This window comes from Pestalotiopsis fici (genome assembly GCF_000516985.1).
Source record: "Pestalotiopsis fici W106-1 unplaced genomic scaffold PFICI_Scf_1, whole genome shotgun sequence".
NCBI lineage: Eukaryota > Fungi > Ascomycota > Sordariomycetes > Amphisphaeriales > Sporocadaceae > Pestalotiopsis > Pestalotiopsis fici.
This window is the reverse complement of record NW_006917091.1, coordinates 6,791,599-6,817,270: the sequence shown is the minus strand read 5'-3', so window position 1 is coordinate 6,817,270 and position 25,672 is coordinate 6,791,599. Positions and strand designations below refer to the sequence as shown.

Below are 25,672 nucleotides of genomic sequence, written 5' to 3'. Positions count from 1 at the left end.
TTTACTCAGTCCCTTGCTCAATGCCTGCTGCATCACATTCCTAATTGGCTAAGCCGTCGAAATCCCTGGAGTGAGATAACGGGGAAGTTTGTCGATTCTTTTTCACACACTTTCTTGATAGACATAGATCACCTTCATTCTCGATTCTTGATTTTAGGGACTGGGTAAATCAGCGTCCCGTTACCGGAAAGGGCGAGTCGAAAGGCGCAATTGACATTAACGAATGCACTAATTACGTAAACATTCCCCACTCGGTCGATATACTGTAATATATACAAATCTTCCGTAGATACAAGGTAGACAACCTAGGCTTGCACTCCAGACATACTTATGATAACAAGTGAGACCGGCCATATCATCACCGTTCTTTACAAAGACTACGTGACGCCACGCTGATTGCACAATGTCTTCTGTGCGACGGCTTCCCATTATTCACCCAAAACCTGCTGATGGCAGCAGGCTCGCGCCTTTCAATTTGCCTGCCGTAACGTCGTTTCACAATAACCTACCTGGATATGCACCATCGCCACTGGTGTCGCTGCCCGGAGTGGCTGCCGACCTTGGCATCAAGGGTGTCTATATCAAGGATGAAAGCAGCCGCTTCGGATTACCATCCTTCAAGATTCTGGGCGCATCATATGGCGCCTACTACGCCCTGGTGACCAGCCTGGGACTGAGTCTAGACTGCAATATCGACACATTGGCGTCAAAGGCCAGAGAGAGTGGCTCTGTCCTGTTTGCTGCCACCGATGGCAATCACGGTCGAGCTGTTGCTTTCATGGCCAAGCTACTGTCGATCGAGGCTCGCATCTTTGTCCCGCGTAGCCTCGACGAGTACACCAAAGAGGCTATAGCCGGGGAAGGAGCCAAAGTCATCCTTGGGCCTGGGGATTATGACCAGGTCGTCGCCTTTGCAGCTGAAGCATCAAAGGCTTGTCCCGGCGGTGTCTTGGTCCAAGATACATCGTTTCCAGGTTACGAAGATGTACCTGCCAGAATCGTCGAGGGTTATTCTACAATCTTTAGAGAGATTGATGATCAAATAGCTGAGCAGAATATCAACATTGATCTGTTCATTAGTCCCGCTGGGGTGGGCTCCTTGGCACATTCCGTGCTTCGATATTACAAGTCTCTCCAAAGACCGGTATGCTCAAAGGTCGTGACTGTGGAGCCTGATACCGCAGCGTGCTTGTACAAGAGTCTGCAAGCACGCGCAGACGCGAGCACACCAGTCACAACATCTCACACAATCATGACTGGGCTGAATTGTGGCACCGTCACTTACTCTGCTTGGCCTGATTTCAGAGACTGCCTGGATGGCAGTGTGACGATTTCCGACTTTGAAGCTCACTCCTCGGTGAAAGAGCTCAAAGCGTATGGCATTGACTCGGGCCCCTGTGGTGCTGCTGGGCTGGCAGCATTACGGTATCTCATGGCTTCCTCCCGGGAGGAACTCGGCCTGGGTAAGGACTCGGTTGTTGTACTGTTGAATACGGAGGGAGCCCGGCCATACACGACTCCCCATGATGTGACAAGTGATGATCCCGTGGAGCTGACGCGCATTCTCACTCGAATCGAGTCCACCAATCCCACCTTGTCACTATCAGCTGGAAGCGGAGAGGAAGCTATTGCAGATTTCATCGAAGGCTGGCTGGAACATCGCGATATAGAAAGCCATCGAATTCAATCTCAGCAGGGTCGACCATCCGTGGTGGGCAAAGTGACTGGCACTGGCAACGGGCGAAGCCTAATGATGAATGGTCATATCGACACTGTTAGTCTGGCTGCGTATACTAAGGACCCACTAAGTGGTGACTTGACAGAGAAGAATGGCCGTCCCGCCGTGGTTGGAAGAGGAAGCCTGGACATGAAAGCAGGTACCGCCGCCGCAATGGTTGCTCTAGCGCATGCCAAGAAGAGTCAACCGCGTGGCAGTGTCCTTTTGGCAGCGGTGGCTGACGAAGAAGACACTTCCATCGGCACCGTAGATATCCTCGAAGCGGGCTGGCGCGCCGATGCTGCTGTTATCCCGGAACCAACAATGCTTCAGTTGGGAACAAGTCACAGAGGTTTCCTGTGGTTCGAGGTGGAGATCCTGGGAACTGCTGCCCATGGCTCTCGTCCAGATCTGGGGGTAGACGCCATAATGAATGCCGGGTTATTCTTGAGCTCGTTGAAAGAGTATACGAACCGGCTCCCCATCGATGATGTCTTGGGTCCAGCCTCTGCCCACTGTGGCTTGATCGAAGGGGGCGAGGAGTTGTCCAGCTATCCAGCGTCCTGCAAGGTCAAGATTGAATTCAGGACAGTGCCAGCTCAACGGGCCGAGCAGATCCAGGACGATCTAGTTTCCATATTGGAGAAACATTCCAAGACGGATGCCTCGTTCCGGTTCCAGCCGCCAAAGCTTCTGGTAGAGCGTCCTGCCCTCAAGCTATCCTCGTCTGAGCCAATAGTGAAGGCAGCCATCAGCGCCGCAAAGTCCACAGCGAACCCTTTAGTCGAACCTCAAGCCCTTTCATTTTGGTGCGATGCTGCATTATTGACTGAGGCTGGTATACCCGCTGTGGTATTTGGTCCAGAGGGAGAAGGCTTGCACGCAAAGGAGGAGTGGGTGTATGTTGAGAGCATACACAAGACGACTGCGATGTTGGACAATTTGATAAGCGACTTTTGTCAGTAGACCAGCCCTCGGTACCTAGTTATGCCAAACAGATGCGATAAAATCAGAGAATTGGATTCAAACAATATTTCCAGGACTGATTTCAGTCTCCTGAGCCACAATGGATGCATTGCTAGTCATTTAGAATCCCCCTCGTTGCTGAAAATACATGTCCTAGGGATCACAGAATGATGACGAAATTCCAATCACCGTTCATGTTAATGCAATTGCAATGATTGTAGCGATTTGAAATGTTCCACGTCATCAACACAGATATAGTATGCAGCCATTAAAAGCATGGTTCGGCCACGACAGCCAACCTGGAAATCAATCTTTCCAGCTTTTTCCACACTACGTGGTATTAGTGCGTATGCCCATACGATATACACAGTAAGTAATTAAGTTACTTTAGCGTTTAGTCCTTGACCCCATTTCCCGATGTGGGAGTCCCGTCCCGGTATCCATCTTTTGCCCTCTTCATGTTTCTTTCGGGTTTTCCGTTACTTCTTTGTGAATTTGCCATTCCTTGGGAGTTCCCTATCCCGTAGTTGACGACTCTCCCCCACAGGAACGCGTGTACATGATCTAAGACGCTAAGCCCAGCGCATCCGGGGCGGCGTTTTCAAGCTTTCAATGGGGCCCGCATAGTCATGAACCCAGTACGCCAAGAAGTCTATTCCGAGCACAACCATGTCGAGGGAAACCCAAGCCAGTCAGATTCAACTGCTGTGTAATAATGCTGTTGTCATCACCGTCATTGGCTACCGTAATGTCTTCCGCTAAAACCTCACCTCCCAATGCAGAAATACCGCGATGATCACCCTTTGCTTTGTAGACTTTCTTATGGGACACATACGCGTAAATGGCCCCGTGCAGCCTCAATATTTAGTGACGGAACACCGCCGTGGGCCGGGACCGATAGACTAGGCGCGAGTATGAGGCGAGCCGCATTCTGCAAGTCCAAAGTGCCAAGAATTTTAATCTCTACAGAGTACTGCAAATGCATATCAGCATGTTGAAATACGTTAGCAGCTACGTATACCAGGAAGCGCCCGCCATGTTTGTCTGTCTCTTTTCAATACTCTGCTTCTCCGGAAAATGAAGTATCCAGTGATGAGGTAAATATCACCAAGGTTGGAGTTTGCAACTTCAATAACAGTTTGGATCATATTGGTGTATCCGTATCCAGGATCAGCCTAGATAAATATGGGTGTCTTTCAAGGAGCCGCTTGCCGAGAAGCTTTTATAGATGGTTTCTATCTGGGGCGTCCGAGCCCCGTCGCCTCGTCACTTGTGGAGACTTGACGACGGACCCGGTCGATCGAAACGTTTGCTTGCAATGCGATAGGGGCATCTAATTACAGCATGTATGAACCGCAATACTTTCTATAAAAATGGGAGCCTTGACATGGCTAGCAATATGAACTCTCCTCGATTGCAACAACATCTAGTCAAATTCATTGTCCGCTTCAGCACTTCTCACGATGAAGTTTTCCGCTTTCTTCGCCGCCGGGCTGTTTTCTACAGCTTTGGCGCATCCCGAACATCTGTCGGCCCGTGAGGTCCAGCGCCGGGGAACCATTTCTCGGAGATGCGAGCCCGCCGCCGCCAACTTCAACAAGAAGCGCTACGAAAGGCGCATGGCCAAGCGGTGGGCGGGATCTGGCAACACCACTTACCAGGTCACCACCGAGGCCCCCTACTACGACTCCATCCAGAATGACACTTGCGTCCTGAGCCCCGTCGTGACCGAGGGACCATATGTCTGGCCGCGCTCCCAGACGCTGAGGCAGGATATGACCGAAGACCAGTCCGGTATTCCTCTGTGGCTGGATGTGGGTGTGCTCGATGTCAACACGTGCGAGCCGCTGCCCGACGTTCTGCTCAACTTTTGGCACTGCAACGCCACTGGAAGTTATTCGAGCTTCACGGGTCTGTCCCCTAACACGGGATTCCCCGAGCTGCTGAGCGAACTCAACATTACCGACTTTGAGATTGGCACCACGGATCTCCACACCGACGACACGACGTGGCTGCGCGGCCAGTGGCCCACGGATTCCGAGGGCGTCATGGAGATGAAGACCATCTTCCCGGGCTTTTACGTCGAGCGTGCCATCCACATCCACATCCAGGCCTACACGGACTGGTCTCTGCACGAGAACGGCACTGTGAGCACCGGCCACATTGCCTCGACCGGCCAAATCTACTTCAACGAGACGCTGTCCTCACAGATCATGGCGCTCGACCCGTATTCTCAGCACACCGAGATTGACCGTACCACAAACGCTGCTGATAGCGTCTTTTCGAGCAGCGAGGACGGTGGCTACAACCCCGTCATTAGCGTCGTTGCTGCTGATGGCGTAAGCGTTGAGAACGGCATGATCGGTTATATCACTTTCGGTATCGATCCGGCTGCTGATGGTGTTGATAACTCGGGATAATCCATATATAGTTGCAGCTTTATTTGAACTTGAAAATCGTTAAGAGTACGGATGTCCAGTCCTGTTCCCGTGAATTCGTAACCCCTCTGTCACATGAGTGTTTCGTTATCTTCATAACGTGCCCGACAGCACTTTTGCATCTGGCCCCTCCTAACCAACTCCCCAAAAGCCTAAATGCGATTTGAAGGAAAAGGAAGAATAAGAAGAAGAAGAAGAAGAATTGTGTGAACCCGGGTGGGAGGCGCAAATGGTGAGAGGCTGTTGTGATGGATGACAAGAGCCCGAATTAGCAAACTGGCATCGCACCACAATTGACAAATCACGAGTTAGTGCGAAGTGTGTCCATTCAAGGAGTGGTCAGGAAACCCTGGGGCGACCCGAGATTGGATTCCCTTCAAGTAAAAATCCCAACACAACACGAATGAACAGCCCGTCAACAGTGATCTTCATGAGGAAGAATAAGGTGGTTCGACGATACGTTATCCAAGAGCCGACTTGACATATTCTGAGTGAAGTCTCACGGGCGGAAACACGCCAAACGTCTTACGATCTCCCAATCACCAAAAAGCAATCGAATGTGCTCTAAGACTGCCATCTGAAAGACACTGCCCGTTGACACAAAAATGTAAGATATGTTGCCAAGTTCGACACCCATAGCCCCATGAATTTTGATAGGAGGCACCGATCGGGATGAAACTGCGGCCGAAAATTTATACCGTCCTTAAAGGCAATATGTGTTGCACCAGACATTCACGTCTGCAAAGTGGGCACTCGGGTTTCTCTCGTACCCAGTCTCCGATGCACTCCCAACAGAATACGTGGCCGCATTGCGTCGCCGATGGATCCTTGAGCTCCTCAAGACACAAGGTGCACTTCCTCTGCTGAGCACCCTTGATCCAACCCATGGTTTTCTCCTGTGCCAAATCGTAGTGTGGTCTGCCCAGGATCGGTGTGTGGGTTGCGGCTGCGAGGTCGACCTGGGTTTGAGACTTGCTTGAGCCAGCTGCTGCCAACAATGCATTGTTGCTGCTATAGGCGTGCTCATTGAGCGAAACATCGGGCCCGGAATAAGCAAGTCGCTCCCGTTCCTGCGCAACCTGGGCACCAGATAGAGTTGATTTGATGTGGAGATAGCCTTGCACTGCGAACTGAACAACCAGAAGTACACCTAGCACCTCATACCCAATGCGTTCCGCATTCTCGTCAATCTTATGTGTGAATATGTAGCGCAATCCGGTCAACCGCTTTGCGATCTCGTAGTATGATCCACTAAAGTAGAATAATACCAGGCTCAGAGCATATGCTGATTCCGGGCTTGTAATGGTCGCGAGATTGGCGTGGATGTATGACTGGATCTTGAAGCTCCACGATTGTAACCTCTTCTCGCTTTGCATCCGTGTCCTGGCAATGTTTCTCTCCAGGCGCACCCTGATCTTGGCTCTCAGCCGAGGCAACACCTTGCTTAGTGCGTACGGCAGCACTATGCTGCCGGCAATATAGGCAGCTCGTTTCGAGAGCTTTGGTAGGGCACCGCTCTGACCCTCTACTTGTACAATGTTGCAGTACTCTTCGCCCAATGTGCGGTTGCCGATCAAAGTCGTCAGGCACAGATAGAGGAGGTCAGCAATCGTTTTCGATTCGGCGATCCAACCGTGCGCAGATCGAGCTCCCAGCAGGCGACGATGCAGGTCGGTCAGTTGGCTGGTAAGCACACCTTGGAAATAAGCATCTTTTTGGTGCGCTCGTATTATGTCGGGTGCGAATGCGAAGGGATATGGCGACGATGGTAATGTGGCAGCATGTGAGCTGTTGGCGACTGCAGTGGCCGCCATCGCGCCTCGGTTTTGCGATTCGGCGAGGGGCAGAAGCAGGTGGCGGTTGCGCGGGTCAGCTAGTGAGTGTCTTGCCGTGGCTTTTTTGAAGAATGCGCAAAAATGCCTTCTTGTTTCGCTACGGTTCTATTTTTAAGAAGACGAAAAGATAAACGATTGAAAAGTTGCAGTACGTAGTATGCGAGATGCGAGATTGATGTGTCTGCTACTGCCGTGTCGCAAATCTGGGGTAGTTCAAGCTTGCACGAGAAGCCGAGGAGCTCCTGGAGGCCGAGCCGAATTAGCGCAGATGTGCACAAAGTACACAAGAGATTTAATGCATTTTATGCGGGCTGTTGGAAAAAGAATATGGTACCTACTCAAAACTACCCAGTCACACGAACAGTATAAGACATGACGCAGTATCTAGAGGATCATTATTCTTGTCATTGCATGAATCCTTGGTTCTCGTAACTATCCGATGCACATGTTATATTTTGTATTGTGTGCATGTGCGACGCACGACCCGTCATTATCAGCCTGCTATTCATTGGACCTAGTAGGTACATCGTAGGTAGTAGCTAATATGTCTTTAATAGACGATCAAATAGTTGTAGGTATTATGTCTATACTAATTGACAGAGTTCTTTGAGTGTTCTTGATCTGCCGGCTACAGCTCATGTAAAAGTATAGTCCCTAAGAGATTCTTGTCCAGCAAGACTGTGAGATCAACCCCGACGCCGATTCAGTGAATTAGTTTAGATATTCGTACATGATAGAGTACAATAGCTTTTAATTAGCATTGTCTGCTTGTCCACCCTGATTTCCTATAATGATAGCCAATTCGAACAGTGCGTGGACATTTTACTCGCATGTATTCGTATCTTTCATCCAAGATTTATGTTATGTATAAGCAGGCTAGAATGCCACATGAAAACAACATAGGTCGAAGCTTCTAAGTAGCGGACTGAAGTGCATTGCTTCGTAGCAAATATTTTGCTACTATTTCTCACAATCTAAGAATAAAGTGCTCGAATGTAATAAATCGCATACTGTACATAAGACTTTTAAAGTAATAAATCAAAATAAAAAATGAAGCAAAAGTAAAAGTAAAAGAATAAAGTGGGAGGAAAAAGATAAAGAAAAGAAAACCAAGCGAAGGAAAAATTAAAGAAAAGAAGATACCAAAACCAGAAAATTTTATAGCCTTTCATTGCAACTACTCTGTACCTATCATTACTACCTGGTTAACCTTAGGCAGGTACGTATTCTCTAGATTTAGCTGGCAACTCACTAATTGACCCTGCCTAGACCATGTACAAATCGGCACCTGTGTTTAGCGTGACAGGGATGTGTGACGTCGGTAAACCTCCCCTAAATTTAGGAAACAGAATTGCCCAAGTGACACGCAAGCTTCAACTCCAGTCTCGTGTGTACTTGTCGCCCACAATCCACGCCTGTTTAAGGGTGCAAGCCCCCCAACACCGGCCACTCTACAACTCTGGAACCTGCCAACAGTCCCGAAGCGACTCAATGTCGCTTCAGACACTCTTGAGCAATGGACGGTGACCCAGCAGTTGAGCCTGAGCTCGACTCCTTTAGCTTGACCTTTCCCCTGCCGTATCGCGTGGCCTTTATCGTCGTATTGGGTGAGTCGCATGTCCTCAACAACGTGCCAATCGCACGCCCCTTTGCGCACTATGAGGTGAATCGACGACTGACCACACAATAGCTACCTGGCTCTGGGGCTTCAACCTTCATTACCTCGCACTTCTCAAAATCGACGTTCCCTCGCTCATTCGCTACCCTTCGCGGACATCACCGCTCCAACCGCCGCACCACCTCTCGACGTATCGATTGGCGACAGTTCTCTCGGCGGTCTATGCCTTCTCCCTCCTCGTCTTCTGGGTCTTTACCCACCGTAACCCGGCGCTCGTCCTCGCCTGGGACTGGCTACCGCTCACCTACATGGTTGTCCTGATTGGCGTCTTTTTTGCGCCCCTCAAGACGCTTTCGTCCCAGGGCCGCCAGCGGTTCCGGAGCACGCTCAAGCGGGTCAGCATTGGTGGCATAGCCGAGGCCAAGGACGGGAAATTTGGCGACATTCTGCTGGCTGATGTGCTGACGTCGTACGCCAAGGTCTTTGGCGACCTGTACGTTGCGCTGTGCATGTTCTTTCAGACCAATGGCTCGGCCACCGCGCGGCCGGACCGCAATTGCGGCGGCACCGTCGTCGTTCCGCTCATCATGGCGATTCCCAGTATGATTCGGCTGCGACAGTGTCTGATTGAGTATGGAAGAGTGCGCCGCGGCCGAATGGATGAAAAGACGGGTTGGGGCGGGCAGCATCTTGCCAACGCGCTCAAGTACAGCACTGCGTTCCCAGTTATCATCTTTTCTGCTCTCCAGCGCAGTTGGGGCCCTTCTACTACCCTGTATAGGGCCTGGGTTGGCGCTTGCGTGGTCAACAGCTTGTACTCATTCTACTGGGACGTCACCAAGGATTGGGACCTGACTTTGTTTTCGTCTGCAAAGGAAAGAAATGCGTTGGATCACGCCTTTGGCCTTCGGAGACGGCTCTATGTTGGCCCGCCAGCCACCTATTACGGTGTCATTCTACTCGATTTGATGCTCAGGTGCACGTGGAGTCTCAAGCTCAGTCCCCATCTAGACCATATTGTCGACTTTGAGAGCTCGATATTCATCATAGAGTTCTTGGAAGTATTCCGCCGTTGGGTCTGGATATTCTTTAGAGTTGAAACCGAGTGGATACGAAACAATTCGAGCAACACTTTGCCTAGTAGTATTGGCCAGGATGGCATCGGCCAGGGTATCCTACTAGGAGACTACGGAAATGGAGGGAGTCACTACAAGGATGAAGAAAGCGATTAGATTTGTTCATGAGGTAGGTCTAGCTCATGGACCGGCGGCGTACCGGGATTCAGACATAGTGAATCAATGAAATGTATCTTCCTCCTTTGTTTGTATAATGCAAAGATGGCATTGCACGGCGTTGAAAGTTTCTCCAAAGACACAAACTGGGCACAGTGAAGATATTAATTCATTTTCATGTATGATTTATAGTTTATGAGAGCGCGCCCAGATGACATATATCATGAACCCATATAGGGTATATGATGCCATGTGTTGCATCCCCGACGCCGAATAATGTCCAATGCCAGCTTTTCCCATGGAAACACGTAATGCAACTCGTTGATCATGCAAGGCCAGTCCGTGTATTTGATTGTATCCCCTATCCACCGCCAAGTCTTATTATCATTATAGGAACCATGTCCAGAATGGTCGTTTCAAGCCATCAGGTTGCTTGAGCTTATTCAAGCAATAACCCGGATGGTTTCGGGTCTTGCGTCCGTCGCACTGACAGCGACAGCCGATGCCGCCCTCAATCTCGGGGGCCCACGTCATCTCCTTGCCTAGAAGTGTAGACTCTGGGAGCTGACCACCTGGCGCATTGGCTGGGCATTGGTATAGGAGGTCATGTCGGTATCCAAAATCTTCAAAGTGGTGAACCCTTCGAGGGTCCACGAACATGGCCACAGCGAGCGAATGGACTGCTGCATCACCCCACTGTTCAAAGATATTAGAATATTTTTCAGACGGCACAAAATCACATGCACAAACAGCAGAAGGAAACTTACGCGCTCAAAGTAGAAGCCACCTTTTCTATCGAGGTGATCGAAGAAATCCTGATACTCCTGACTGCGGAAGATATCCATATCCGCAATCTCGAAATTACTCCAGTAGTGACACAAACTCCACGGGTCGCCGTGTCGATCTCTGTGCGATAGAAAGTTCATAAATCTCCTGAATGGGTAGGGCATCCAGCTCGCCTGCACCATGGCCCGCCAGAGGTTGTTGGTGGGCAGGGCGTGCATCTCCTTCCAGTCCGCGACCTCGCGGAACAGGGACGGGCACGTCGAGCCCACCTCCCACAGCGAGATGGTGAAGCCGTAGACCTTGTCGTTCTTGGCCATTTCCACGAACGGGTCGTAGGTGATGGCGCAGGTAAAGTCGACGTCGGGCTCCAGACGCCAATACCACTTGTATTTTTTCAGAGCTTCCAACTTGTAGAACTTGCCCGAGTAGAACCGGCACATGTGGTGATATCCTTCGCTGCCAGCGTGCGGCAGGCCCTGCTCGCCTTGCTCCTTGATGCTCGCGCGCGCGGCCTCCTCGTCGATGAAGCTCGGGAATGACCAAATGTCCTGGGGTATAACCTCGAATGTAGCTAGACCGCGCGCCGTCTTGTTCAGTTCAGTAATGAACTTTTGGTCCCAGGGCTCGTCGTTCATGAACACGATTGGGTAGTTGAACCACTTGTTGAAGGCATTGTCGATGCTCGTAATGGTGCGCTTGGCCTGGGTGAGCTCCGAGTTGCGCGCCAGCATGACCAGGGCAGCATTCTCGCGAGGCGCGCCCACCTTGGGCTCCTGACACGATTTGTAGAAGGGAGGATCGAGGTCGTGGTCCGGCCGCGGAACGTGATACTGGTATACATGATGGCAGACCTCGATGAAGAGGGCCAGGAAGACGGGCACCACGAACCAGAGCGGCAGCCGCCGTGCCGGGCGTAGGACACGCCGTAACATTGTCTTTTTTGATAGCAGACGGAGGAGGAGATTCGCGTCACCGTCCCTTTGTGTTCTCTCGATCGCTTCGTCTGGGGTGTCGCTTCTATAGTCGTTGAGAAGGACGCGGCCGCATGCCTTCCCCTTGATGTTCTTCTCGGATTCGGCCTTCTTGGCTACCTTTGCATTGGTGTCTTCGGATTGCGGACCTCGGTGCAAAATGAAGCCAATGAAGATACCCAATTGTCAGTAAATGCTTCTCTACGAAGTAGAATGCAGCACAACAGAAGCAACTGAATGCGCCCGCTGGTTGCTGGGCTGACAAGGGCGGCAGGAAGAGAATGGGATTTTGGCTAGCAGCGGCACATGCATGATTATGGTCAAAAGTTAGCTGTCGCCTGTCGCATGCGCGCCCCACCTAAGCAGCTCCCATTGGGACTTGCATTTGCTTCATGAAATAGGGGCCCGCCTAACCGTAGTCAGTGTCTTGCACAGCGATCATTTTAATGAACAGGATGGTTTTATGTTGGTGCCTATTTGCCTTTGGTAGTTGAGTGGCCACATATTGAGCGCGCAGATCCAACAAACAACTCTGAACAAGTCATCCAAATCCTTCTTCATTTTTTGCTAAAACCTTCATTGTGACGTGACGTATGGTACAGAGTAGGTGTTATGAGCTCTCGTTGCTGTGCCAGTGTTTAGTACTATGTATAAGAACCACAGTCCCATGCTAATTTCGTCCACCAGTAGCTTATTTATGGTCCGAGGGACTCTTGGATGCCAACACGAGCACTACTTATAACTTATTGTCGAGCCTGGCCATTAGAGTAGGTAGGTAATCGAATGATGTAAACCGCTATCAAGAGCTTTTTCACCAAATTTTGTGTTCATTCAACCTTCATTTTGTTGCTGTGATATGGCTGCACATTTTCGCCTTTGCATAGGTCATAGGATTATCATTAGTCTCTCCCAGTACTGAAGGGCCGATAATCGGGATATGACTTTCGGCTTCAGTGTACAACGGGCAGCTTCCAGATGATGCACGGACCATTGCCCGTAGCTCCCGAGAAACCAACTCCACTCTCACCCGGCGCAGCCATACCCCACGTTGGTACAGTAAGTCAAGTAACCCCATAAGGCTGTGTGTGTCTGACGCTGTCATCAGCTTCCCTTCTTTCTTCAATTTCAACGTCGCGTATAGCTTGATTGTTTTTGGATTCAATCGCAGACTTCGCAGCAATGGAGTACGTCAACCAGCATGTCGCCCACGAGGCCAGCAAGGGCCCAGAAGCCGCCTTGTGAGTTTTTGCTCTACCTCACTTTCCACCAAGAAAGCTTGATGAAAGAGCCGCACCAGCTAACGAGTTGCGCTCCGGCCACAATAGCACCGGCATCGTCACACCCCTCAACCTAATCCTGGCCGCCATTACTCTCTATACGACCTACCTCCTGTACAAGCCCACACCGCCTGCGACGCTGCCTCGCGAGCCCCCAGCCACCGTCTTCAAGACCTTTACGCCTCACACCCTGCTGCCCAACAATGGCACCAACGGCGCTCCCGTCTACCTGGCCGTCCGAGGCCGAGTCTTTGACGTCACGGCTGGACGCAACTTTTACGGACCGGGTGGTCCTTACGAGAACTTTGCTGGCCGCGACGCAAGCAGGGGATTGGCTTGCCACAGCTTTGACGAGGAGATGCTGACCAAGGACCTCGACGGCCCTCTGGACAAGCTGGACGGACTTGGCGAGGAGGAGTTTGAGAGCCTGCGGGGCTGGGAGGAGCGGTTTGAGAGCAAGTATCTGGTTGTGGGCAAACTTGTGGCTGCTGGCGAGAAATAGAATTGTCCGAGCGAATGTTCGATTCGCGAAGCGGGTTGATTTGGCAATGTGTAGATGGACTATTTGGACAGTTGCATCGCAAACGCTCGGGAAATTATCATATTCTCAATAAACTTGACCCGAACCACGATACCTATGATGCTTGGGCAGGGAACAGCTACATCATGGCTCATCCAGACTGCTACACGTCACAGTCAAATAACTGCCTTCTTGAAATGCTTTCCCTCAAAGAAAAGGTACAAAGGATCTCCCAAAATGTTTGTATTTAGATGATACAAGAAAATCTAAAATAATTTTCTCTCTCTCCTTTTCACCTCTTCGAAAATCGTCGATATTCAGATTGGTCGTATTCTAAGCCAGGCACTTTAAGGTGATCCCAACTCGTCGAGCCGATGTCTCTATCTCTACTCGGACAACCAAGTGGTCCCAATTTCTGGGCCGGGATCCAAAGGAGGCAGGAGGGAGGGGCAGGAGACCACGCGTCTCTCATCGTTCGTCGAAGGTTGTGTTAGTTGTCTCCAAATCTTCTACTTGTCTGGCCGCATATCTGAGCGGATGTCGTACTCTTATTACAAATGCGGTAATCTAAACCACACTGCAAATACAAATAGTAACGACCGCAATAACAAGAATTCCTTTGTAATCGGAATAATAAGATCAGCATTCAACACCCATAACCAGCAGAATTCAGGATACCGACAAGAAGAGGACAAATGTGTGTGTGGCGATATTCTTTAATATCTCGATGTTGTCGTTCTCTGTCGAATCCGGGCTTAAATGTTGTCGAGTGGCCGGTGATACCACCATCGCACAAATTTCTGCCGCAACAGTCCCGATGCAGAGGGTTCAAAGGCCCAGGCCCTGCCTGCTTATAAATATTAGAAGACGCTGGCGCGATCATAAAGATGCCACGGTACTTGGAATAGTAGCACCACGTACCTGCACTGCTGATTTTGTAGTCGTAAAAGTCTTGATCCTCATCAACAGATGGCATGTAGAAAACCATGAATATGAAATAGGTCGATGATCTTGGGTGGTAAATGGTATAGGGAATTTGATAACGGCCTCTCTAGTGATCATGAGATCGTGTGGAAAGACAAGAAAACGAGGCAAAGGTAAATGTCCATGGTGGAAAGCTTGTTGGGTTAAATATCTGCTGCTACCGTGAAGAAACCCATGTAAATAAACATGTTCCTACAAACCAGTTGCCCCTTCTTAATATACACCATAACAATACTCCGTTGGCAGGGGCCAGGTCCACCCAAGAGTTGACAATTGACGAGCGCAATGACCCTGCTGAGTGTAGCTGGATAGAAGTAGCAAAGGAGGAAGGAAAAGAAGAAATTGGAAAAGAAGGGGGGAGAATAGAAAGAGTGAAAGGTGCAGCTTCCCCAGAACCCCGTCATAGCCCTGAAGATGTCAACTACTTCCTGGGACAGACGTCAGTACATAACAACCCATTGAACTGGGTTTTCATCAAGAAAGACCAGTACATACGGCTGCATTTGCCAATCCGACCATCTCGCAGGACTTCACATCTGTATTTCGGAGCTACTAGACTAGTTTCAGGTCTCAAGATTTCCGGTCCTCTTCCTTTCCGACTCCGTTCCGGATTGAGAGAAGCATATACAGCTGGCAACAGCATGTGAACTGATATTTGATACAGCTCATGATACATATTTATATTGCACTGATATAATCAGTATCCACCGCAGATGACCTGCTTGGGTATATCAGATAAGTCTTCAGCACCTCTCTTTGGTAGATTTGTAGGATCAAAAGTGATGGATCGCCAGGCAGCGCAAAAGAGCTCAAATTTAGAAACCGGCCATTTCTTCATCATCTTGAATGAAATACCACCACAAATACCAGAAATTCTGGGCCCTCTCATAATTATTCCGATCAATATGTGATATACCTTATAAGGCCAAAAAAAATTCAATTTCTTATATACCTGAGTATATTGTTTTGGTAGTAGTGGACAATTAATGCGTCAAGTCCAAACCCGCTATATTTGTCCATCGGATGGCTAGCTTGTGGGCCTTTCGGTTATGGCCTCATTATAAAGAGCCATTAAAGTCCTCTGCGACCATGATCCTTTGAGGCTATCTATATGACCCTTCACCCGCGCCATGCGAGCATCGAACTTGAGTTGGTCTGAGCTCGAGGGCGCCTCTATGTCCCCTTGTGTGCCAGTCGGTTCTCTTGCGTCGCTGTCTTTGTTATGATCAGGCCGTTCGCCATATGTGCACCGCATCACGCATAGGATCATCAATAGTGATATAAGACCGGAGCCCATCAACAGCAGAGCCATAGCCCAAGGCGGTATCAGGTAATACCCAGCGGTTTCATCTCGTTGGGTGAGATGGATGGGATTAACCGAATCATTTGATTGCCGAAAAGTAATGATCATTGCTGCTTTCGATACCGGCTTTGGGGACATGAATATCAGTATCATTGTCACTAAATCTCCGTTTTGGAACATACCTATTTGTATTCCGAGTCTTGAGTTAAATGCCAAGAGCGATAATCAAACTCTTCTTGAGTGGCTAGTCAGAGTTGATCGTGCGTCCTCAATGCTTGTGATGTATGAGGAAGTAAGGATGGATATCAGGACAAAAAAAGATGGTGGGGGAGAGTTGGTCTTATATATTCTCTCAACTGCTACAAAACTCAAGGCGGTTTACAAATGAAGGAGGGCCTTTATAATCAAGATTTCTGATCAGGGCGCAACTCCAAACTAAGAGACAGTTTTCATGGCCAACCCTACGGCCTAAACGGGCTTCCGTGGCGGAGTGGTCTTATGTCGGTGCTAATCTTATCCAGCTTCAAGATCAAGCCCCCGAAAACCGCTCGTTATCAAATGTTAATATCTTACTGTGATGTGTCGGGTTTACAATGTTACTGGCATTATTTGAGAGGCCTGCTGGATATTTCCATATACAAACGGATTCATAAACGATCCAATCGCATTCGATTTTTGTTAGTGATGCCGCTGGTATTATGTTATAAGCCACCCATGCAGCAAAACACGTAAAAGAACGCGGTTATAAGGTGCTGCACATTGACTAGGGAAAGCTTCTTTTGCCAGGGCCTCGGTGTCGTCAGATGATGCCAGATGCGAGGCAAGCGGCAATGGGCCAGTGCACGTAAACTGCAATTCAAAAGTGGTCAGGGCACCATGAGTGAGCTGATCATGATGCAATCCCATGAATTAGGCATTTAGGCAATTAATGGTGACTGTCGCCTTGGCACCTTGCAAACCGCAAATCAGCATGGTCACCAACAGCAATCACCAGGGGGCTCCTTCAAGGTATCACGATGTTAGCGATGAAAGATGTGTGGAGGCGATCCACTACTGCGGCTTGTATATTTGGTGGGGACTTTCCTCACGTCTAAAGGCTGCTGTTACTGGCCATTGCAATGAACCATGACTGCCGTACATCTCGTGACAAAGGTATGGAGGTCAATCCTGCCAGCGCATTCTACCACGACCACTGATTGGGTTTCGAATGAACCAATGCGCCAAAGAGAAAAAGATCTTGCTCTTGCAATTCTAATTCTGAATGTCTTGAATCTGGGGTAGAGTATTTCCTGGCATGATTGGGTCGGGTCCGAAAATATTTCTGGCCGTGCTGTTGGTAGTACACAATCGTGAATGATCGGCAACGGAACCGCTTCATAGCCAGTGGCGCATACGGCACGGACAGGCCGCCAAGGCTGAAAGGATTTGAAAGTGACGCAATGGTAAGACAACATAACGGACAGCAAAAATGTTTTGGGACATCAGGCAACCAATTGTCAGCTCATATTAGACGAGCTCTGTTGCTGTTTCTATTCTTCTACTTTTCTTTTCTTGGTGTATATGAACAGAACGATACATCTTATGCTGAGCTTCAAAACTTCGCCTTTATTTTTTCAACACAATTAATACCTTGACTCTACTCCAAATCATTTGAATATCAAGAATCCTACACAAGAACAACAATATCGCACTACACGGAAGCTTGGCTAAAAATGTTTTCATCAAAGAATTGCGTCCTGCTCGCCTTAACACTCGTGTCGAGCCAAGCAGATGCAATTTGTACCAATTTTACAGACACGACTTTTTCTGCTGATACTGGCGGCTCGTACCAGACAGGAAACGGAGTCTATGTTAATTCGCTAGCATGTCCAAGCAGCGAGAAGCAGTCCTGCAGTATGGCAAATGTCACATCCTACGACATTACAGTGCCGAGAAAGCTCCTCCACTCGGGAGATCCCCTGGGACTATCCGAAGAAGAGTCGGACGCCATTTTCGAAATGGCCAAGGACGCCTACAATGACGCATACTACAGTAACTCCTCGAATAATCACTTCAAAAATGCCTCTTTTGAGACCATACAGACTAGGGTTGATTTCGATGGCCAGGATCCCGCCAATTCCATCTTCAGCACAGTTGAGCCGGGCACCAACAAGACCCTAATTTGGGGTGGGTTGTATCAATACGCGGCTGGCACATTGGGTGGATGCACCAATGACACGCTGAACAACATGAGGGTCGTAGCCCAGGGGCCATATTATACCACGGACAAGAATAATCGCACAGTCGTTGCGGGATCATGGCAAGCAAGTTGGCATAACATCACGGAAAGTATGGCTGCGTCCACATTCAGGGCATCTTCCATCAGTACATATTCTACGGCGACATTGGCGCTCATGGTCGGAATGACATTGGTGTTGTAGATGGAGAAGAGTCTAGACAGCTCCATGAAAACAAGCATATACCCGTCTGTTTCAAAAGAATATCTGCAATATCTCTTCCTCGTCTAAGTCTATTGAGAAATTTTGTATCATCGTATTCTACTTGGGATTGACGTACCTCCCCTTCCTAAGCCGTGATGTCCATAACCAAAATATTCTTCAAGGGTTGCCTGGTCTTCTTGCTTTTTGCGGTCAAGGAGGTTCTGGGCGACCCCTGCGGTTCCAATCTCGGCAGCCAGCTTCGATAAGACTTCATCACAGGTCGTGCTGGCCCTAAAAGTGATTCATGTTCCAAGCAACCATTCAACTTCAGAGAATAATCAATATGTCGTGTTTGTAGCAGATTCTTAATCTACAGGAAGAATATGATCACTTCACCTCATAATACAGACAGCCCGAAATATCCCCTTAGCTAGATAAGAATAAACATTGACCATGCCTTGTAAGAGTTTTGGTTCATTATATGACCAAGTCTCTGCACAAATCCATACTATGTCTTGAAGCTAGTTCATGGGAGAGGTTTTGATTGGGTCTTGCTCTCGGCTGGGCCCTTGGCGCGAAAGGGCGCAAAGTTAATTTCGTCGTCTCGCGTGGTCCAAAGTGCACTTATTAATCACTTTGCGGTGAGTATCCTGGCAAAAGTGATTGAAACCCTTCATGATTACATGTCCGATTTTCAATCGTGTTGGACTTCATCTCGTTCGGCCGACCGCGCGAAAGCGCCGCCGAATAAGCCGAGAAATTGTCTTTTTCACGGTACTCAGTTATTGTCGTAGTATTTGAACGACGATTCTCAGCGGTGTATGGAGATGCTCTCTAAGGCTGATCTACGAGAAAATCATCGAAAGCATCCGAGATTTGGATAGCAATCGAAGGTATGTAGGCGGCAGGGAAGAATTTTGTGGGAGTTTATGAAATCAATTTTAGTTTGACCCTTTGTCTGGACAACAACCTGTCCTGAAACAATCGGGCAAGAGATTATACTGCTCTTTTGTCGACAAATTAATAGCCAGTTTAAGCTATGTCCTAACTGTAAATGAGTACCAATATTTACTGATTAGGGTCAGAGTGGTTTGACTCGTTGCGAGGGTTAGGGTCAAGAGTCAATACTATGGTCAGGCAGGGAGGGATCAAGTACTAAAGTGAATTAGTAAAATCATTTATATAAATCTCTTTCTTCTTCTCTTCTTCTTTTCTTTTTTTTCTCTTCCTCTTCTTTTTCTCTTCTTCTCTTCTTCTCTTTTTGTTTTACTTTTTTTTTTTTTTTAAAAAAAAAAATAACAACAAACAATATAATAAAAAGTTAAAAAAAAGGTGTTTTATAATAACTTTTTTGCAAATTCCTTATATATATATATAAATATGAAAACGTTTGCTAGCTTATTCCAACGAGCAGCTAAAGTTCCGTGCTGGCCAGCCAATCACCATCGTTGATATTCCCAAGCGTTTGATTGAGACAGAGTTGTTCCCTACACACAGGCAATAAGACGGCCGTATGTGTTTATTGGAAAAACAAAGAAATAAAGAAACAATATCTCAGCTCACTTCCTCACGAGTCCCTGACCTTTTGCGTCCACCGAAGATGAGATTGAAATAGCCGTTCACTGCAGCGCATTCAACCTTACCTGCATTGGTCCCACATAGTTGACTCGGCCTCCATGATCACGTCCACCTCGCCATACAAGTTCGCGGGATTGTTACATATACATATGACTGACTTCTTTGGCTTGGCTGATTCGATATTTGTTTTAGCGTTAATGTTAGCTGACATACCTATGAATGGTTCTGATTCATGACCCAATGTTTCATTTGCGGTGCACATTTGCGTCGTCTTCTTGTGCATTTGCTTCGACGTGTGCTGCCATCGAATTCCTCCCTGTTGAAAGGAGTTACATACAGGTACAAGTATATATATTGATAATACACTTTTCTCGGATCAGCATATAAAACTCATTGGTATCGTGAAGTTCATTATTGTGGGAGGTGTAGAAAGCATTATCGCCAGAATTGAGACAGTAAGTCATTATCAACTTTATTGAGCTTCACGATCCTGAAGATAAAGCAGATGCACTATCCAAGCCACCCTGATAGCGCGTCCAATGGAAATGACTTAATGCTATTTTCTCAGTTTCGGATATCATTCATTGGTGCAAATTACGGTGGCTTACATACTACGTGAAGTGGGTGTGAAATAAGAGCAAATTGAGTCTGAAGACCGGCCCGATACGAAATTTTAAATGGAAACGTCCAACACATTGATCAATTGATATACTCTTAGATTAAGGTCGAACTGTATAACACGGCATTGAGTTTCACCACAACTGTATACAGACTCTCTAATGTCCACTGTACGAGAGTAATTTTGTCGCATAAAGCTGATATACACTTTGGCTGGGCCGTCTTGCCTTATCCTACGTCGACGACATGTTCTAATTGAGGAGGCGCCCAGAAAAAAATAGGAAGGATAGAGGAGGATACAAATTTCTAGCATTGGCTAGGTATGGAAGTAAACAGAAAGCGCTAGAGATTCGCTCTCCATTCCTGAACTTGCTGAGAGTGGTAGCTTTTGTGACTGACTCCATCATATGGAAATTGGCCCTAGTGAGTGTCATTGCCTGCTTGTTTCACTACGATGACGAGTGTAATTATGTCAATATTTAATGGATATTCCATTGGATTGTGTATATCAAGGAGGCATTCCTGTACTGTCAATGCACTCGGTCGCTCCACAAGCCAGTAAGTCCCTCTTTCCAGGTACAAACTCACCCTGTCGCTGTCGTCAAGAAATATGGTCCTTCCTCGGTGGCTCATCAATCAATGCAGCAATGGAAGATGCGGCCTCGCACGTGTAAGAAGACGAAGAATACGGAGAAGAAGAATAATCTTGTCACGATTATGTATATGAATTTGGATGTTATTTCAGCTGCAGTTGTCCACAGCCTGAGGGTGTTGGAAGGTCAAATAAATGCATGGGTAGTGCAGCGATGCTCCACTTATTCCTTCGTCCTACTAAATGAATGCTGACGAGATGGCTGTGGCCCCAGCTGCTAACGCTCGGCCTCAAATGGACCTGTCAGGCAACCGTCCATCAGAGGCGCTTTCGCCATTGCGCCTCACGCCCTGTCTTGGATGAATTGGCGAAAACGCGATCAACGATGGACATCGCTGATGCGCGACACGACGTTGCACCGTCGGTTCCAATCAGACGCAATGGTAAACCTCATTCCTGTGAGCCTTGCCGCTTGTCCAAGATCCGCTGTGATCACAAACTTCCAGTGTGCGACAGGTGCGTGTTGCGTCGCATGGAGAAGCGTTGCATCTACCATCCTGCGCCCATGACGAAGTCGCGCAGCTCTCGCCCGCCTGCGTCTGCTCAGACTCGTCGAAGTTCCGTAATATCACCTACAGTTGCAGCGCCAGTCGCCCAGGCATTGTCTTTTCCTGATAATGTGCAGCCTACGTGCACTGGGAGCACTTCGTCGTCATCAACACCAAGAACAAGCCATCCAGCTGATGCCGGATTCTTTGGGCCAACCGCTTTTTCCGCCGTGATCAACGACGACCAGGAGGTTATAACTCAACACGTGAAACAGCTATGCGAGCAGCAATTCCCTCATAGTGAACGCCAGAGTCAAAAAAACATCCCAGAAGGACGAATCCAAGCAGGCATGAAAGCGCTACATTTGCTGATGGAGTTTCCGACATTTCCAGAGTGCATAAACAGATACCTTGAGATTTCTTATACATGTATGGTACCGGATCCATTCGTCAAGGCCTGCGTCACGTCCCTACAGCAAACTCTTCACGCTTTTAACACATCTCCCAATGAGTCAAGCGCTGCCGATTTGAGACAATTGGTTATGACTCTTTGTACAAATACTGCAAAGCCGTTGGATATCTTAACCCATATCGCGGCCAAGGACTATCACACACTGTTTACTGGGTCAAACTTGAGATGGGAGATTATTGGATTCATCCTTGCGCTGCTCGGCGTCTCATTCAAATACGACATCAACAGGCGAAGTGAGCCGCTGCGAGCCCTCTCACCTACCGAACAACCTACATTCATCCATCGTATCACCGAAGCAGTCGAGTACTGCAGTTCCGTGTGTTTCAGTTACAATGCTGTCAATCATCAGGCTTTATGGTTGCTGTATGGAGAAGCCTGTTTGAAGAACGTGGTGTTTGGAGATACGAGTAAGTGCTAGCCCACCCAGTTTGGTCCGCCACCCGTACTAAGAGACGCGAGCTTGTAGGTTTTCAACTATGGCGCTGTATAGGCGATCTCTCCAGCATGTTCTCCGCTCTCGGACTCCACCAGGCCGTGATAGGGTCGGAGGAAGCTCATCCATATTACCAATGTGAACTGAGGAGACGTTACGCTGCACAAATATTTTCCATGGATAAAACCACCAGCACCCTCCTCGGCCGGCCACCGAGGATTTCTGGGGCACATTATGCCATCACCATGCCTGCCGATGTCGATGACAATGTTCTGCTCTTGGATGACATCGAATTACAGACTACACTAAGCAGCGCTGACTCGAATGGCTGGAATTTGGATCGGAAGTTTCGCGGGGCGACGTGGAGACGTCTCAAGTTTATAATCAGCCAGTTCCGAGAAGAGGTCCTTGAAATATGTCTTGGTGTCCGTCATACTGAGGACATTGAGAGTTCCATATAGTAGGTATCTGTACGGATCTCGTGGAACCCTTCGGTCTGCTAACGTAGAGACTGGAGCGACTTACTTACTAGACATCAATACGTATGGGATCAGGTTCCTCCAGAGCTCAAGTATAACGAAGTGACTGGATCCCAACACATCGACCCCCCGCAACGATACGTCCTCATGACAACTTATATGGATCAGAACTACAACCATTTTCTGTTATATCGAAAGCTCGCGAAGGAGAGTCGGAGGATGCCGGAACCTTTGTACCGGATATCGAGATCGCTATTAGCCACGACCTTGCAGGTGACATCGCTGTCTGATCAGGTGTACAGCATGCAAAGAGACATGTCATGGTTTGTAAGCAGCGAAAATCAGCTTTCTTACCGTTGTTCAAGTTCCCGACTGACTTTTCATGAAGATTTTATACTACGGCTTACCCGCTGCCAGTATTCTGGCCGTAGGCTTGTTGAAAGACTCACTGCACGATCCTAATGACCCTAGCGCGCCAAAAGCCGCCATACCCCGAGCCGAGACGGTACAAAACCTGTCTGTCTTCGTCTCAATTCTCCAAAGGAGTATTAATCGTCAAGAGGTTAATCAAGAATCCTGTAAATGGGCACATAGAATTTTGTCGTCTATCCTGGAGGAGATAATTGATCCGAAGCATCGCAGTAGAGCTGGAGGGACTAAACAGGCTCAGTCACTGGCTAACATGCTGACTAGTCCGGCTCCAGCCCTGGATGGCGATCCCCTTGACTTTTATAACTTCATGAACCGGGTGGAAGATGCAGGGTGGACTCGTGACATTTGGGATTTCCCGATGGAAATATAGATTACATGCGATCGGGGGCTCTTCCCGCACCCTTCTTGCCCCCTGACCGGCCTTTTACTTCCCTCACGAACTATCTCTCAACAGTCGTCTACATCGCGGCTAGCGCAGTATGGACTTTTTGCTCTCAATGAGTGGCCGTACTTCCAGAGGAAAATGACACCAGTCAGTCCAATACACAAGGCGATGATGCCCAGTATGCTGCTGGCCCATCCATACCCCAGGCGTTCATAACTAAGCACAGACTGATGTTAGAAAGCTGCATTTTTGCACGTACGGAATCAAAGGCGACTTACGCATAGGGTGAGAACAAGGGAAACACGAATCCTGCCAAGCATCTGAACATGGACGTCGCAGCAAGACCGCTGGCTGAGTACCTTCCGTATGTGTCCACGACGTAGATGTTATTGGAGACGGTGCAAATGTATGCCGCGGCAGCAAACAATGCAACCCCAATGTCTGGCATAAGCCAGAAGAGGCGAGCCTCGGCGCTCCAGCCATACCAGAATAGTCCGATGGCCAGGATCACGGTGGCGGGTATCATGATTGGAATGCGAAACTCGGGCAAACCTTTGCCATTGTTTCGTTTGGTCAAGATGCGGAAGATGCGGTCGTTGATGTGCGTGGCTACCTCTGCGGCAAAGGCTGTTCCCAATCCGAGTGCCAGATAGTGCAGCGATGCTATGTCCAGCCTCTCGTCATATCGAGCTGTCCAAAGAACCGCAATGGACGCGTAGAGGATATAGATGTTGCCGTAGATGTAGCCTTGATACAGTGCCATGACCTGCACTATAGGCTGTGTCGTTAAAAGCTTGATGGGTCGGATCATAGTCGTGCGCATCATGCTGAGAGCGGAATCGTCGACAAAGTCGTGTTCCGTATAAAGCCCGATGGCGCCTGCCTTGGTAAGTCGATCTCGCTTCTTACGCAGCAGGACTGGTGCGTAGGACTCATCGAGGAAAAGCAGGCCAAAGATTTGCACACATCCGTCGATTATGGATGTCACATAGAATGCCCACCGCCAGGAGATGTGGGCAGACAAGAAGCCTCCAGCGATGGGACCTAGAACCTGGCCGAGAAGAGGGAACACGCTATATATGGCCATGGCCTTTCCGCGCTCGCTAGCGCTGAATAGATCACCAAGGGTACCGGCACCGATCTGATATAACAGAGTGTCAAGGACAAGTGGGATACGGGGATAGCTCGCTGACTCACCCCTACAGTGCAGCTTCCAAAGAGGCCAGCAAAGAATCGAAAAGCGAGGATCTGCTCAGTAGTCTGAGCAAAACCGCATGCCGTGTTGAAAACCAGAAAGACGAGATTAAAGGTCTGGAGCACCAAAGTACGGCCCCAGATCTCGGACAGCGGGCTTATGAACATTGGCCCAATCGCGTATCCTAGGAGGAATATGGATAGAACCATGGGTTTGAGTGCCGCGACGGTGATGTGAAGCTCGTCCGCGATCGTGTCCAATGCCGGCGCGACAATGGTTGTTGGCAAGGGGCTCATCAGGACAAAGCCCGAGATGGAGACAACGGCCAGCCACTTTCTCCGCGTGGCCCAGTTCTTGGGATTTTCGGGGTCATCGGGACCATCCCAAGTGACCTGTAATTTCCTTAGAGACATGCCATAAATGAGATGCCTTGAAGAGGGTTCTGCTAGGGACTCACGAGCTTATCATCAGTAATTGTCCCTTCCCCAGGAGTTACTTGGGCGGGTGCCTTTTCGTTGTCGGCCATCATTTGTGTTTTAATGTGCGAAACACGACTCTCTTCAGAATTCAGGTTGTTTAAGTTGTTCTTTTCGTCACTACAGTACAGACGAGAAGATTTTTATATGGTCAACATCGCATACTGGTAATTGTTTGCTTAGCTTTGCCCCACGACCTTATCGCATACTACTGTTCCTCTAGTAAACACTAGGTACCTACATACCTAACCTAGTAGTCTACACTGCCAACAAGTAGATCAGCCAGACCACGGCCCCACGACCTCTCACATCTTCACAGAGCCTACGGAGTTGCACCATTTGCATTCAGTTCTCTGCTCTCCTTTTCGGGCGCTGCCTGTCAATTTTTTTTTTTTCC

General features: G+C 48.7%; 9 protein-coding genes across 9 annotated transcripts; 6 read left to right on the top strand and 3 right to left on the bottom strand.

Moving 5' to 3' along the window:
- Positions 1 to 403: 403 nt before the first annotated feature.
- PFICI_01993 (uncharacterized protein) lies at positions 404 to 2,683 on the top strand (the record flags this gene model as incomplete). Its single annotated transcript, XM_007830574.1, has 1 exon — positions 404 to 2,683. The coding sequence occupies one exon, from the start codon at positions 404 to 406 to the stop codon at positions 2,681 to 2,683; it is 2,280 nt and encodes a 759-aa protein (XP_007828765.1).
- Positions 2,684 to 4,146: 1,463 nt separating this feature from the next.
- Positions 4,147 to 5,103, top strand: PFICI_01992 (uncharacterized protein; the record flags this gene model as incomplete). Its single annotated transcript, XM_007830573.1, has 1 exon — positions 4,147 to 5,103. One exon carries the CDS (start codon positions 4,147 to 4,149, stop codon positions 5,101 to 5,103), a length of 957 nt encoding a protein of 318 aa, XP_007828764.1.
- A 710-nt stretch (positions 5,104 to 5,813) lies between these two features.
- PFICI_01991 (uncharacterized protein) lies at positions 5,814 to 6,935 on the bottom strand (the record flags this gene model as incomplete). Its single annotated transcript, XM_007830572.1, has 1 exon — positions 5,814 to 6,935. One exon carries the CDS (start codon positions 6,933 to 6,935, stop codon positions 5,814 to 5,816), a length of 1,122 nt encoding a protein of 373 aa, XP_007828763.1.
- A 1,537-nt stretch (positions 6,936 to 8,472) lies between these two features.
- PFICI_01990 (uncharacterized protein) lies at positions 8,473 to 9,806 on the top strand (the record flags this gene model as incomplete). Its single annotated transcript, XM_007830571.1, has 2 exons — positions 8,473 to 8,563; positions 8,647 to 9,806. 2 exons carry the CDS (start codon positions 8,473 to 8,475, stop codon positions 9,804 to 9,806), a joined length of 1,251 nt encoding a protein of 416 aa, XP_007828762.1.
- A 387-nt stretch (positions 9,807 to 10,193) lies between these two features.
- On the bottom strand, positions 10,194 to 11,524 carry PFICI_01989 (uncharacterized protein; the record flags this gene model as incomplete). The annotated part of the gene is made up of 2 exons (XM_007830570.1): positions 10,194 to 10,502; positions 10,574 to 11,524. 2 exons carry the CDS (start codon positions 11,522 to 11,524, stop codon positions 10,194 to 10,196), a joined length of 1,260 nt encoding a protein of 419 aa, XP_007828761.1.
- Positions 11,525 to 12,742: 1,218 nt separating this feature from the next.
- Positions 12,743 to 13,342, top strand: PFICI_01988 (uncharacterized protein; the record flags this gene model as incomplete). Its single annotated transcript, XM_007830569.1, has 2 exons — positions 12,743 to 12,801; positions 12,889 to 13,342. The coding sequence occupies 2 exons, from the start codon at positions 12,743 to 12,745 to the stop codon at positions 13,340 to 13,342; spliced, it is 513 nt and encodes a 170-aa protein (XP_007828760.1).
- A 4,017-nt stretch (positions 13,343 to 17,359) lies between these two features.
- On the top strand, positions 17,360 to 18,067 carry PFICI_01987 (uncharacterized protein; the record flags this gene model as incomplete). The annotated part of the gene is made up of 1 exon (XM_007830568.1): positions 17,360 to 18,067. The coding sequence occupies one exon, from the start codon at positions 17,360 to 17,362 to the stop codon at positions 18,065 to 18,067; it is 708 nt and encodes a 235-aa protein (XP_007828759.1).
- Positions 18,068 to 21,240: 3,173 nt separating this feature from the next.
- Positions 21,241 to 23,589, top strand: PFICI_01986 (uncharacterized protein; the record flags this gene model as incomplete). Its single annotated transcript, XM_007830567.1, has 5 exons — positions 21,241 to 22,282; positions 22,342 to 22,768; positions 22,826 to 23,114; positions 23,176 to 23,303; positions 23,481 to 23,589. 5 exons carry the CDS (start codon positions 21,241 to 21,243, stop codon positions 23,587 to 23,589), a joined length of 1,995 nt encoding a protein of 664 aa, XP_007828758.1.
- Positions 23,590 to 23,666: 77 nt separating this feature from the next.
- PFICI_01985 (uncharacterized protein) lies at positions 23,667 to 25,325 on the bottom strand (the record flags this gene model as incomplete). Its single annotated transcript, XM_007830566.1, has 4 exons — positions 23,667 to 23,820; positions 23,883 to 24,745; positions 24,802 to 25,191; positions 25,257 to 25,325. The coding sequence occupies 4 exons, from the start codon at positions 25,323 to 25,325 to the stop codon at positions 23,667 to 23,669; spliced, it is 1,476 nt and encodes a 491-aa protein (XP_007828757.1).
- Positions 25,326 to 25,672: the final 347 nt, after the last annotated feature.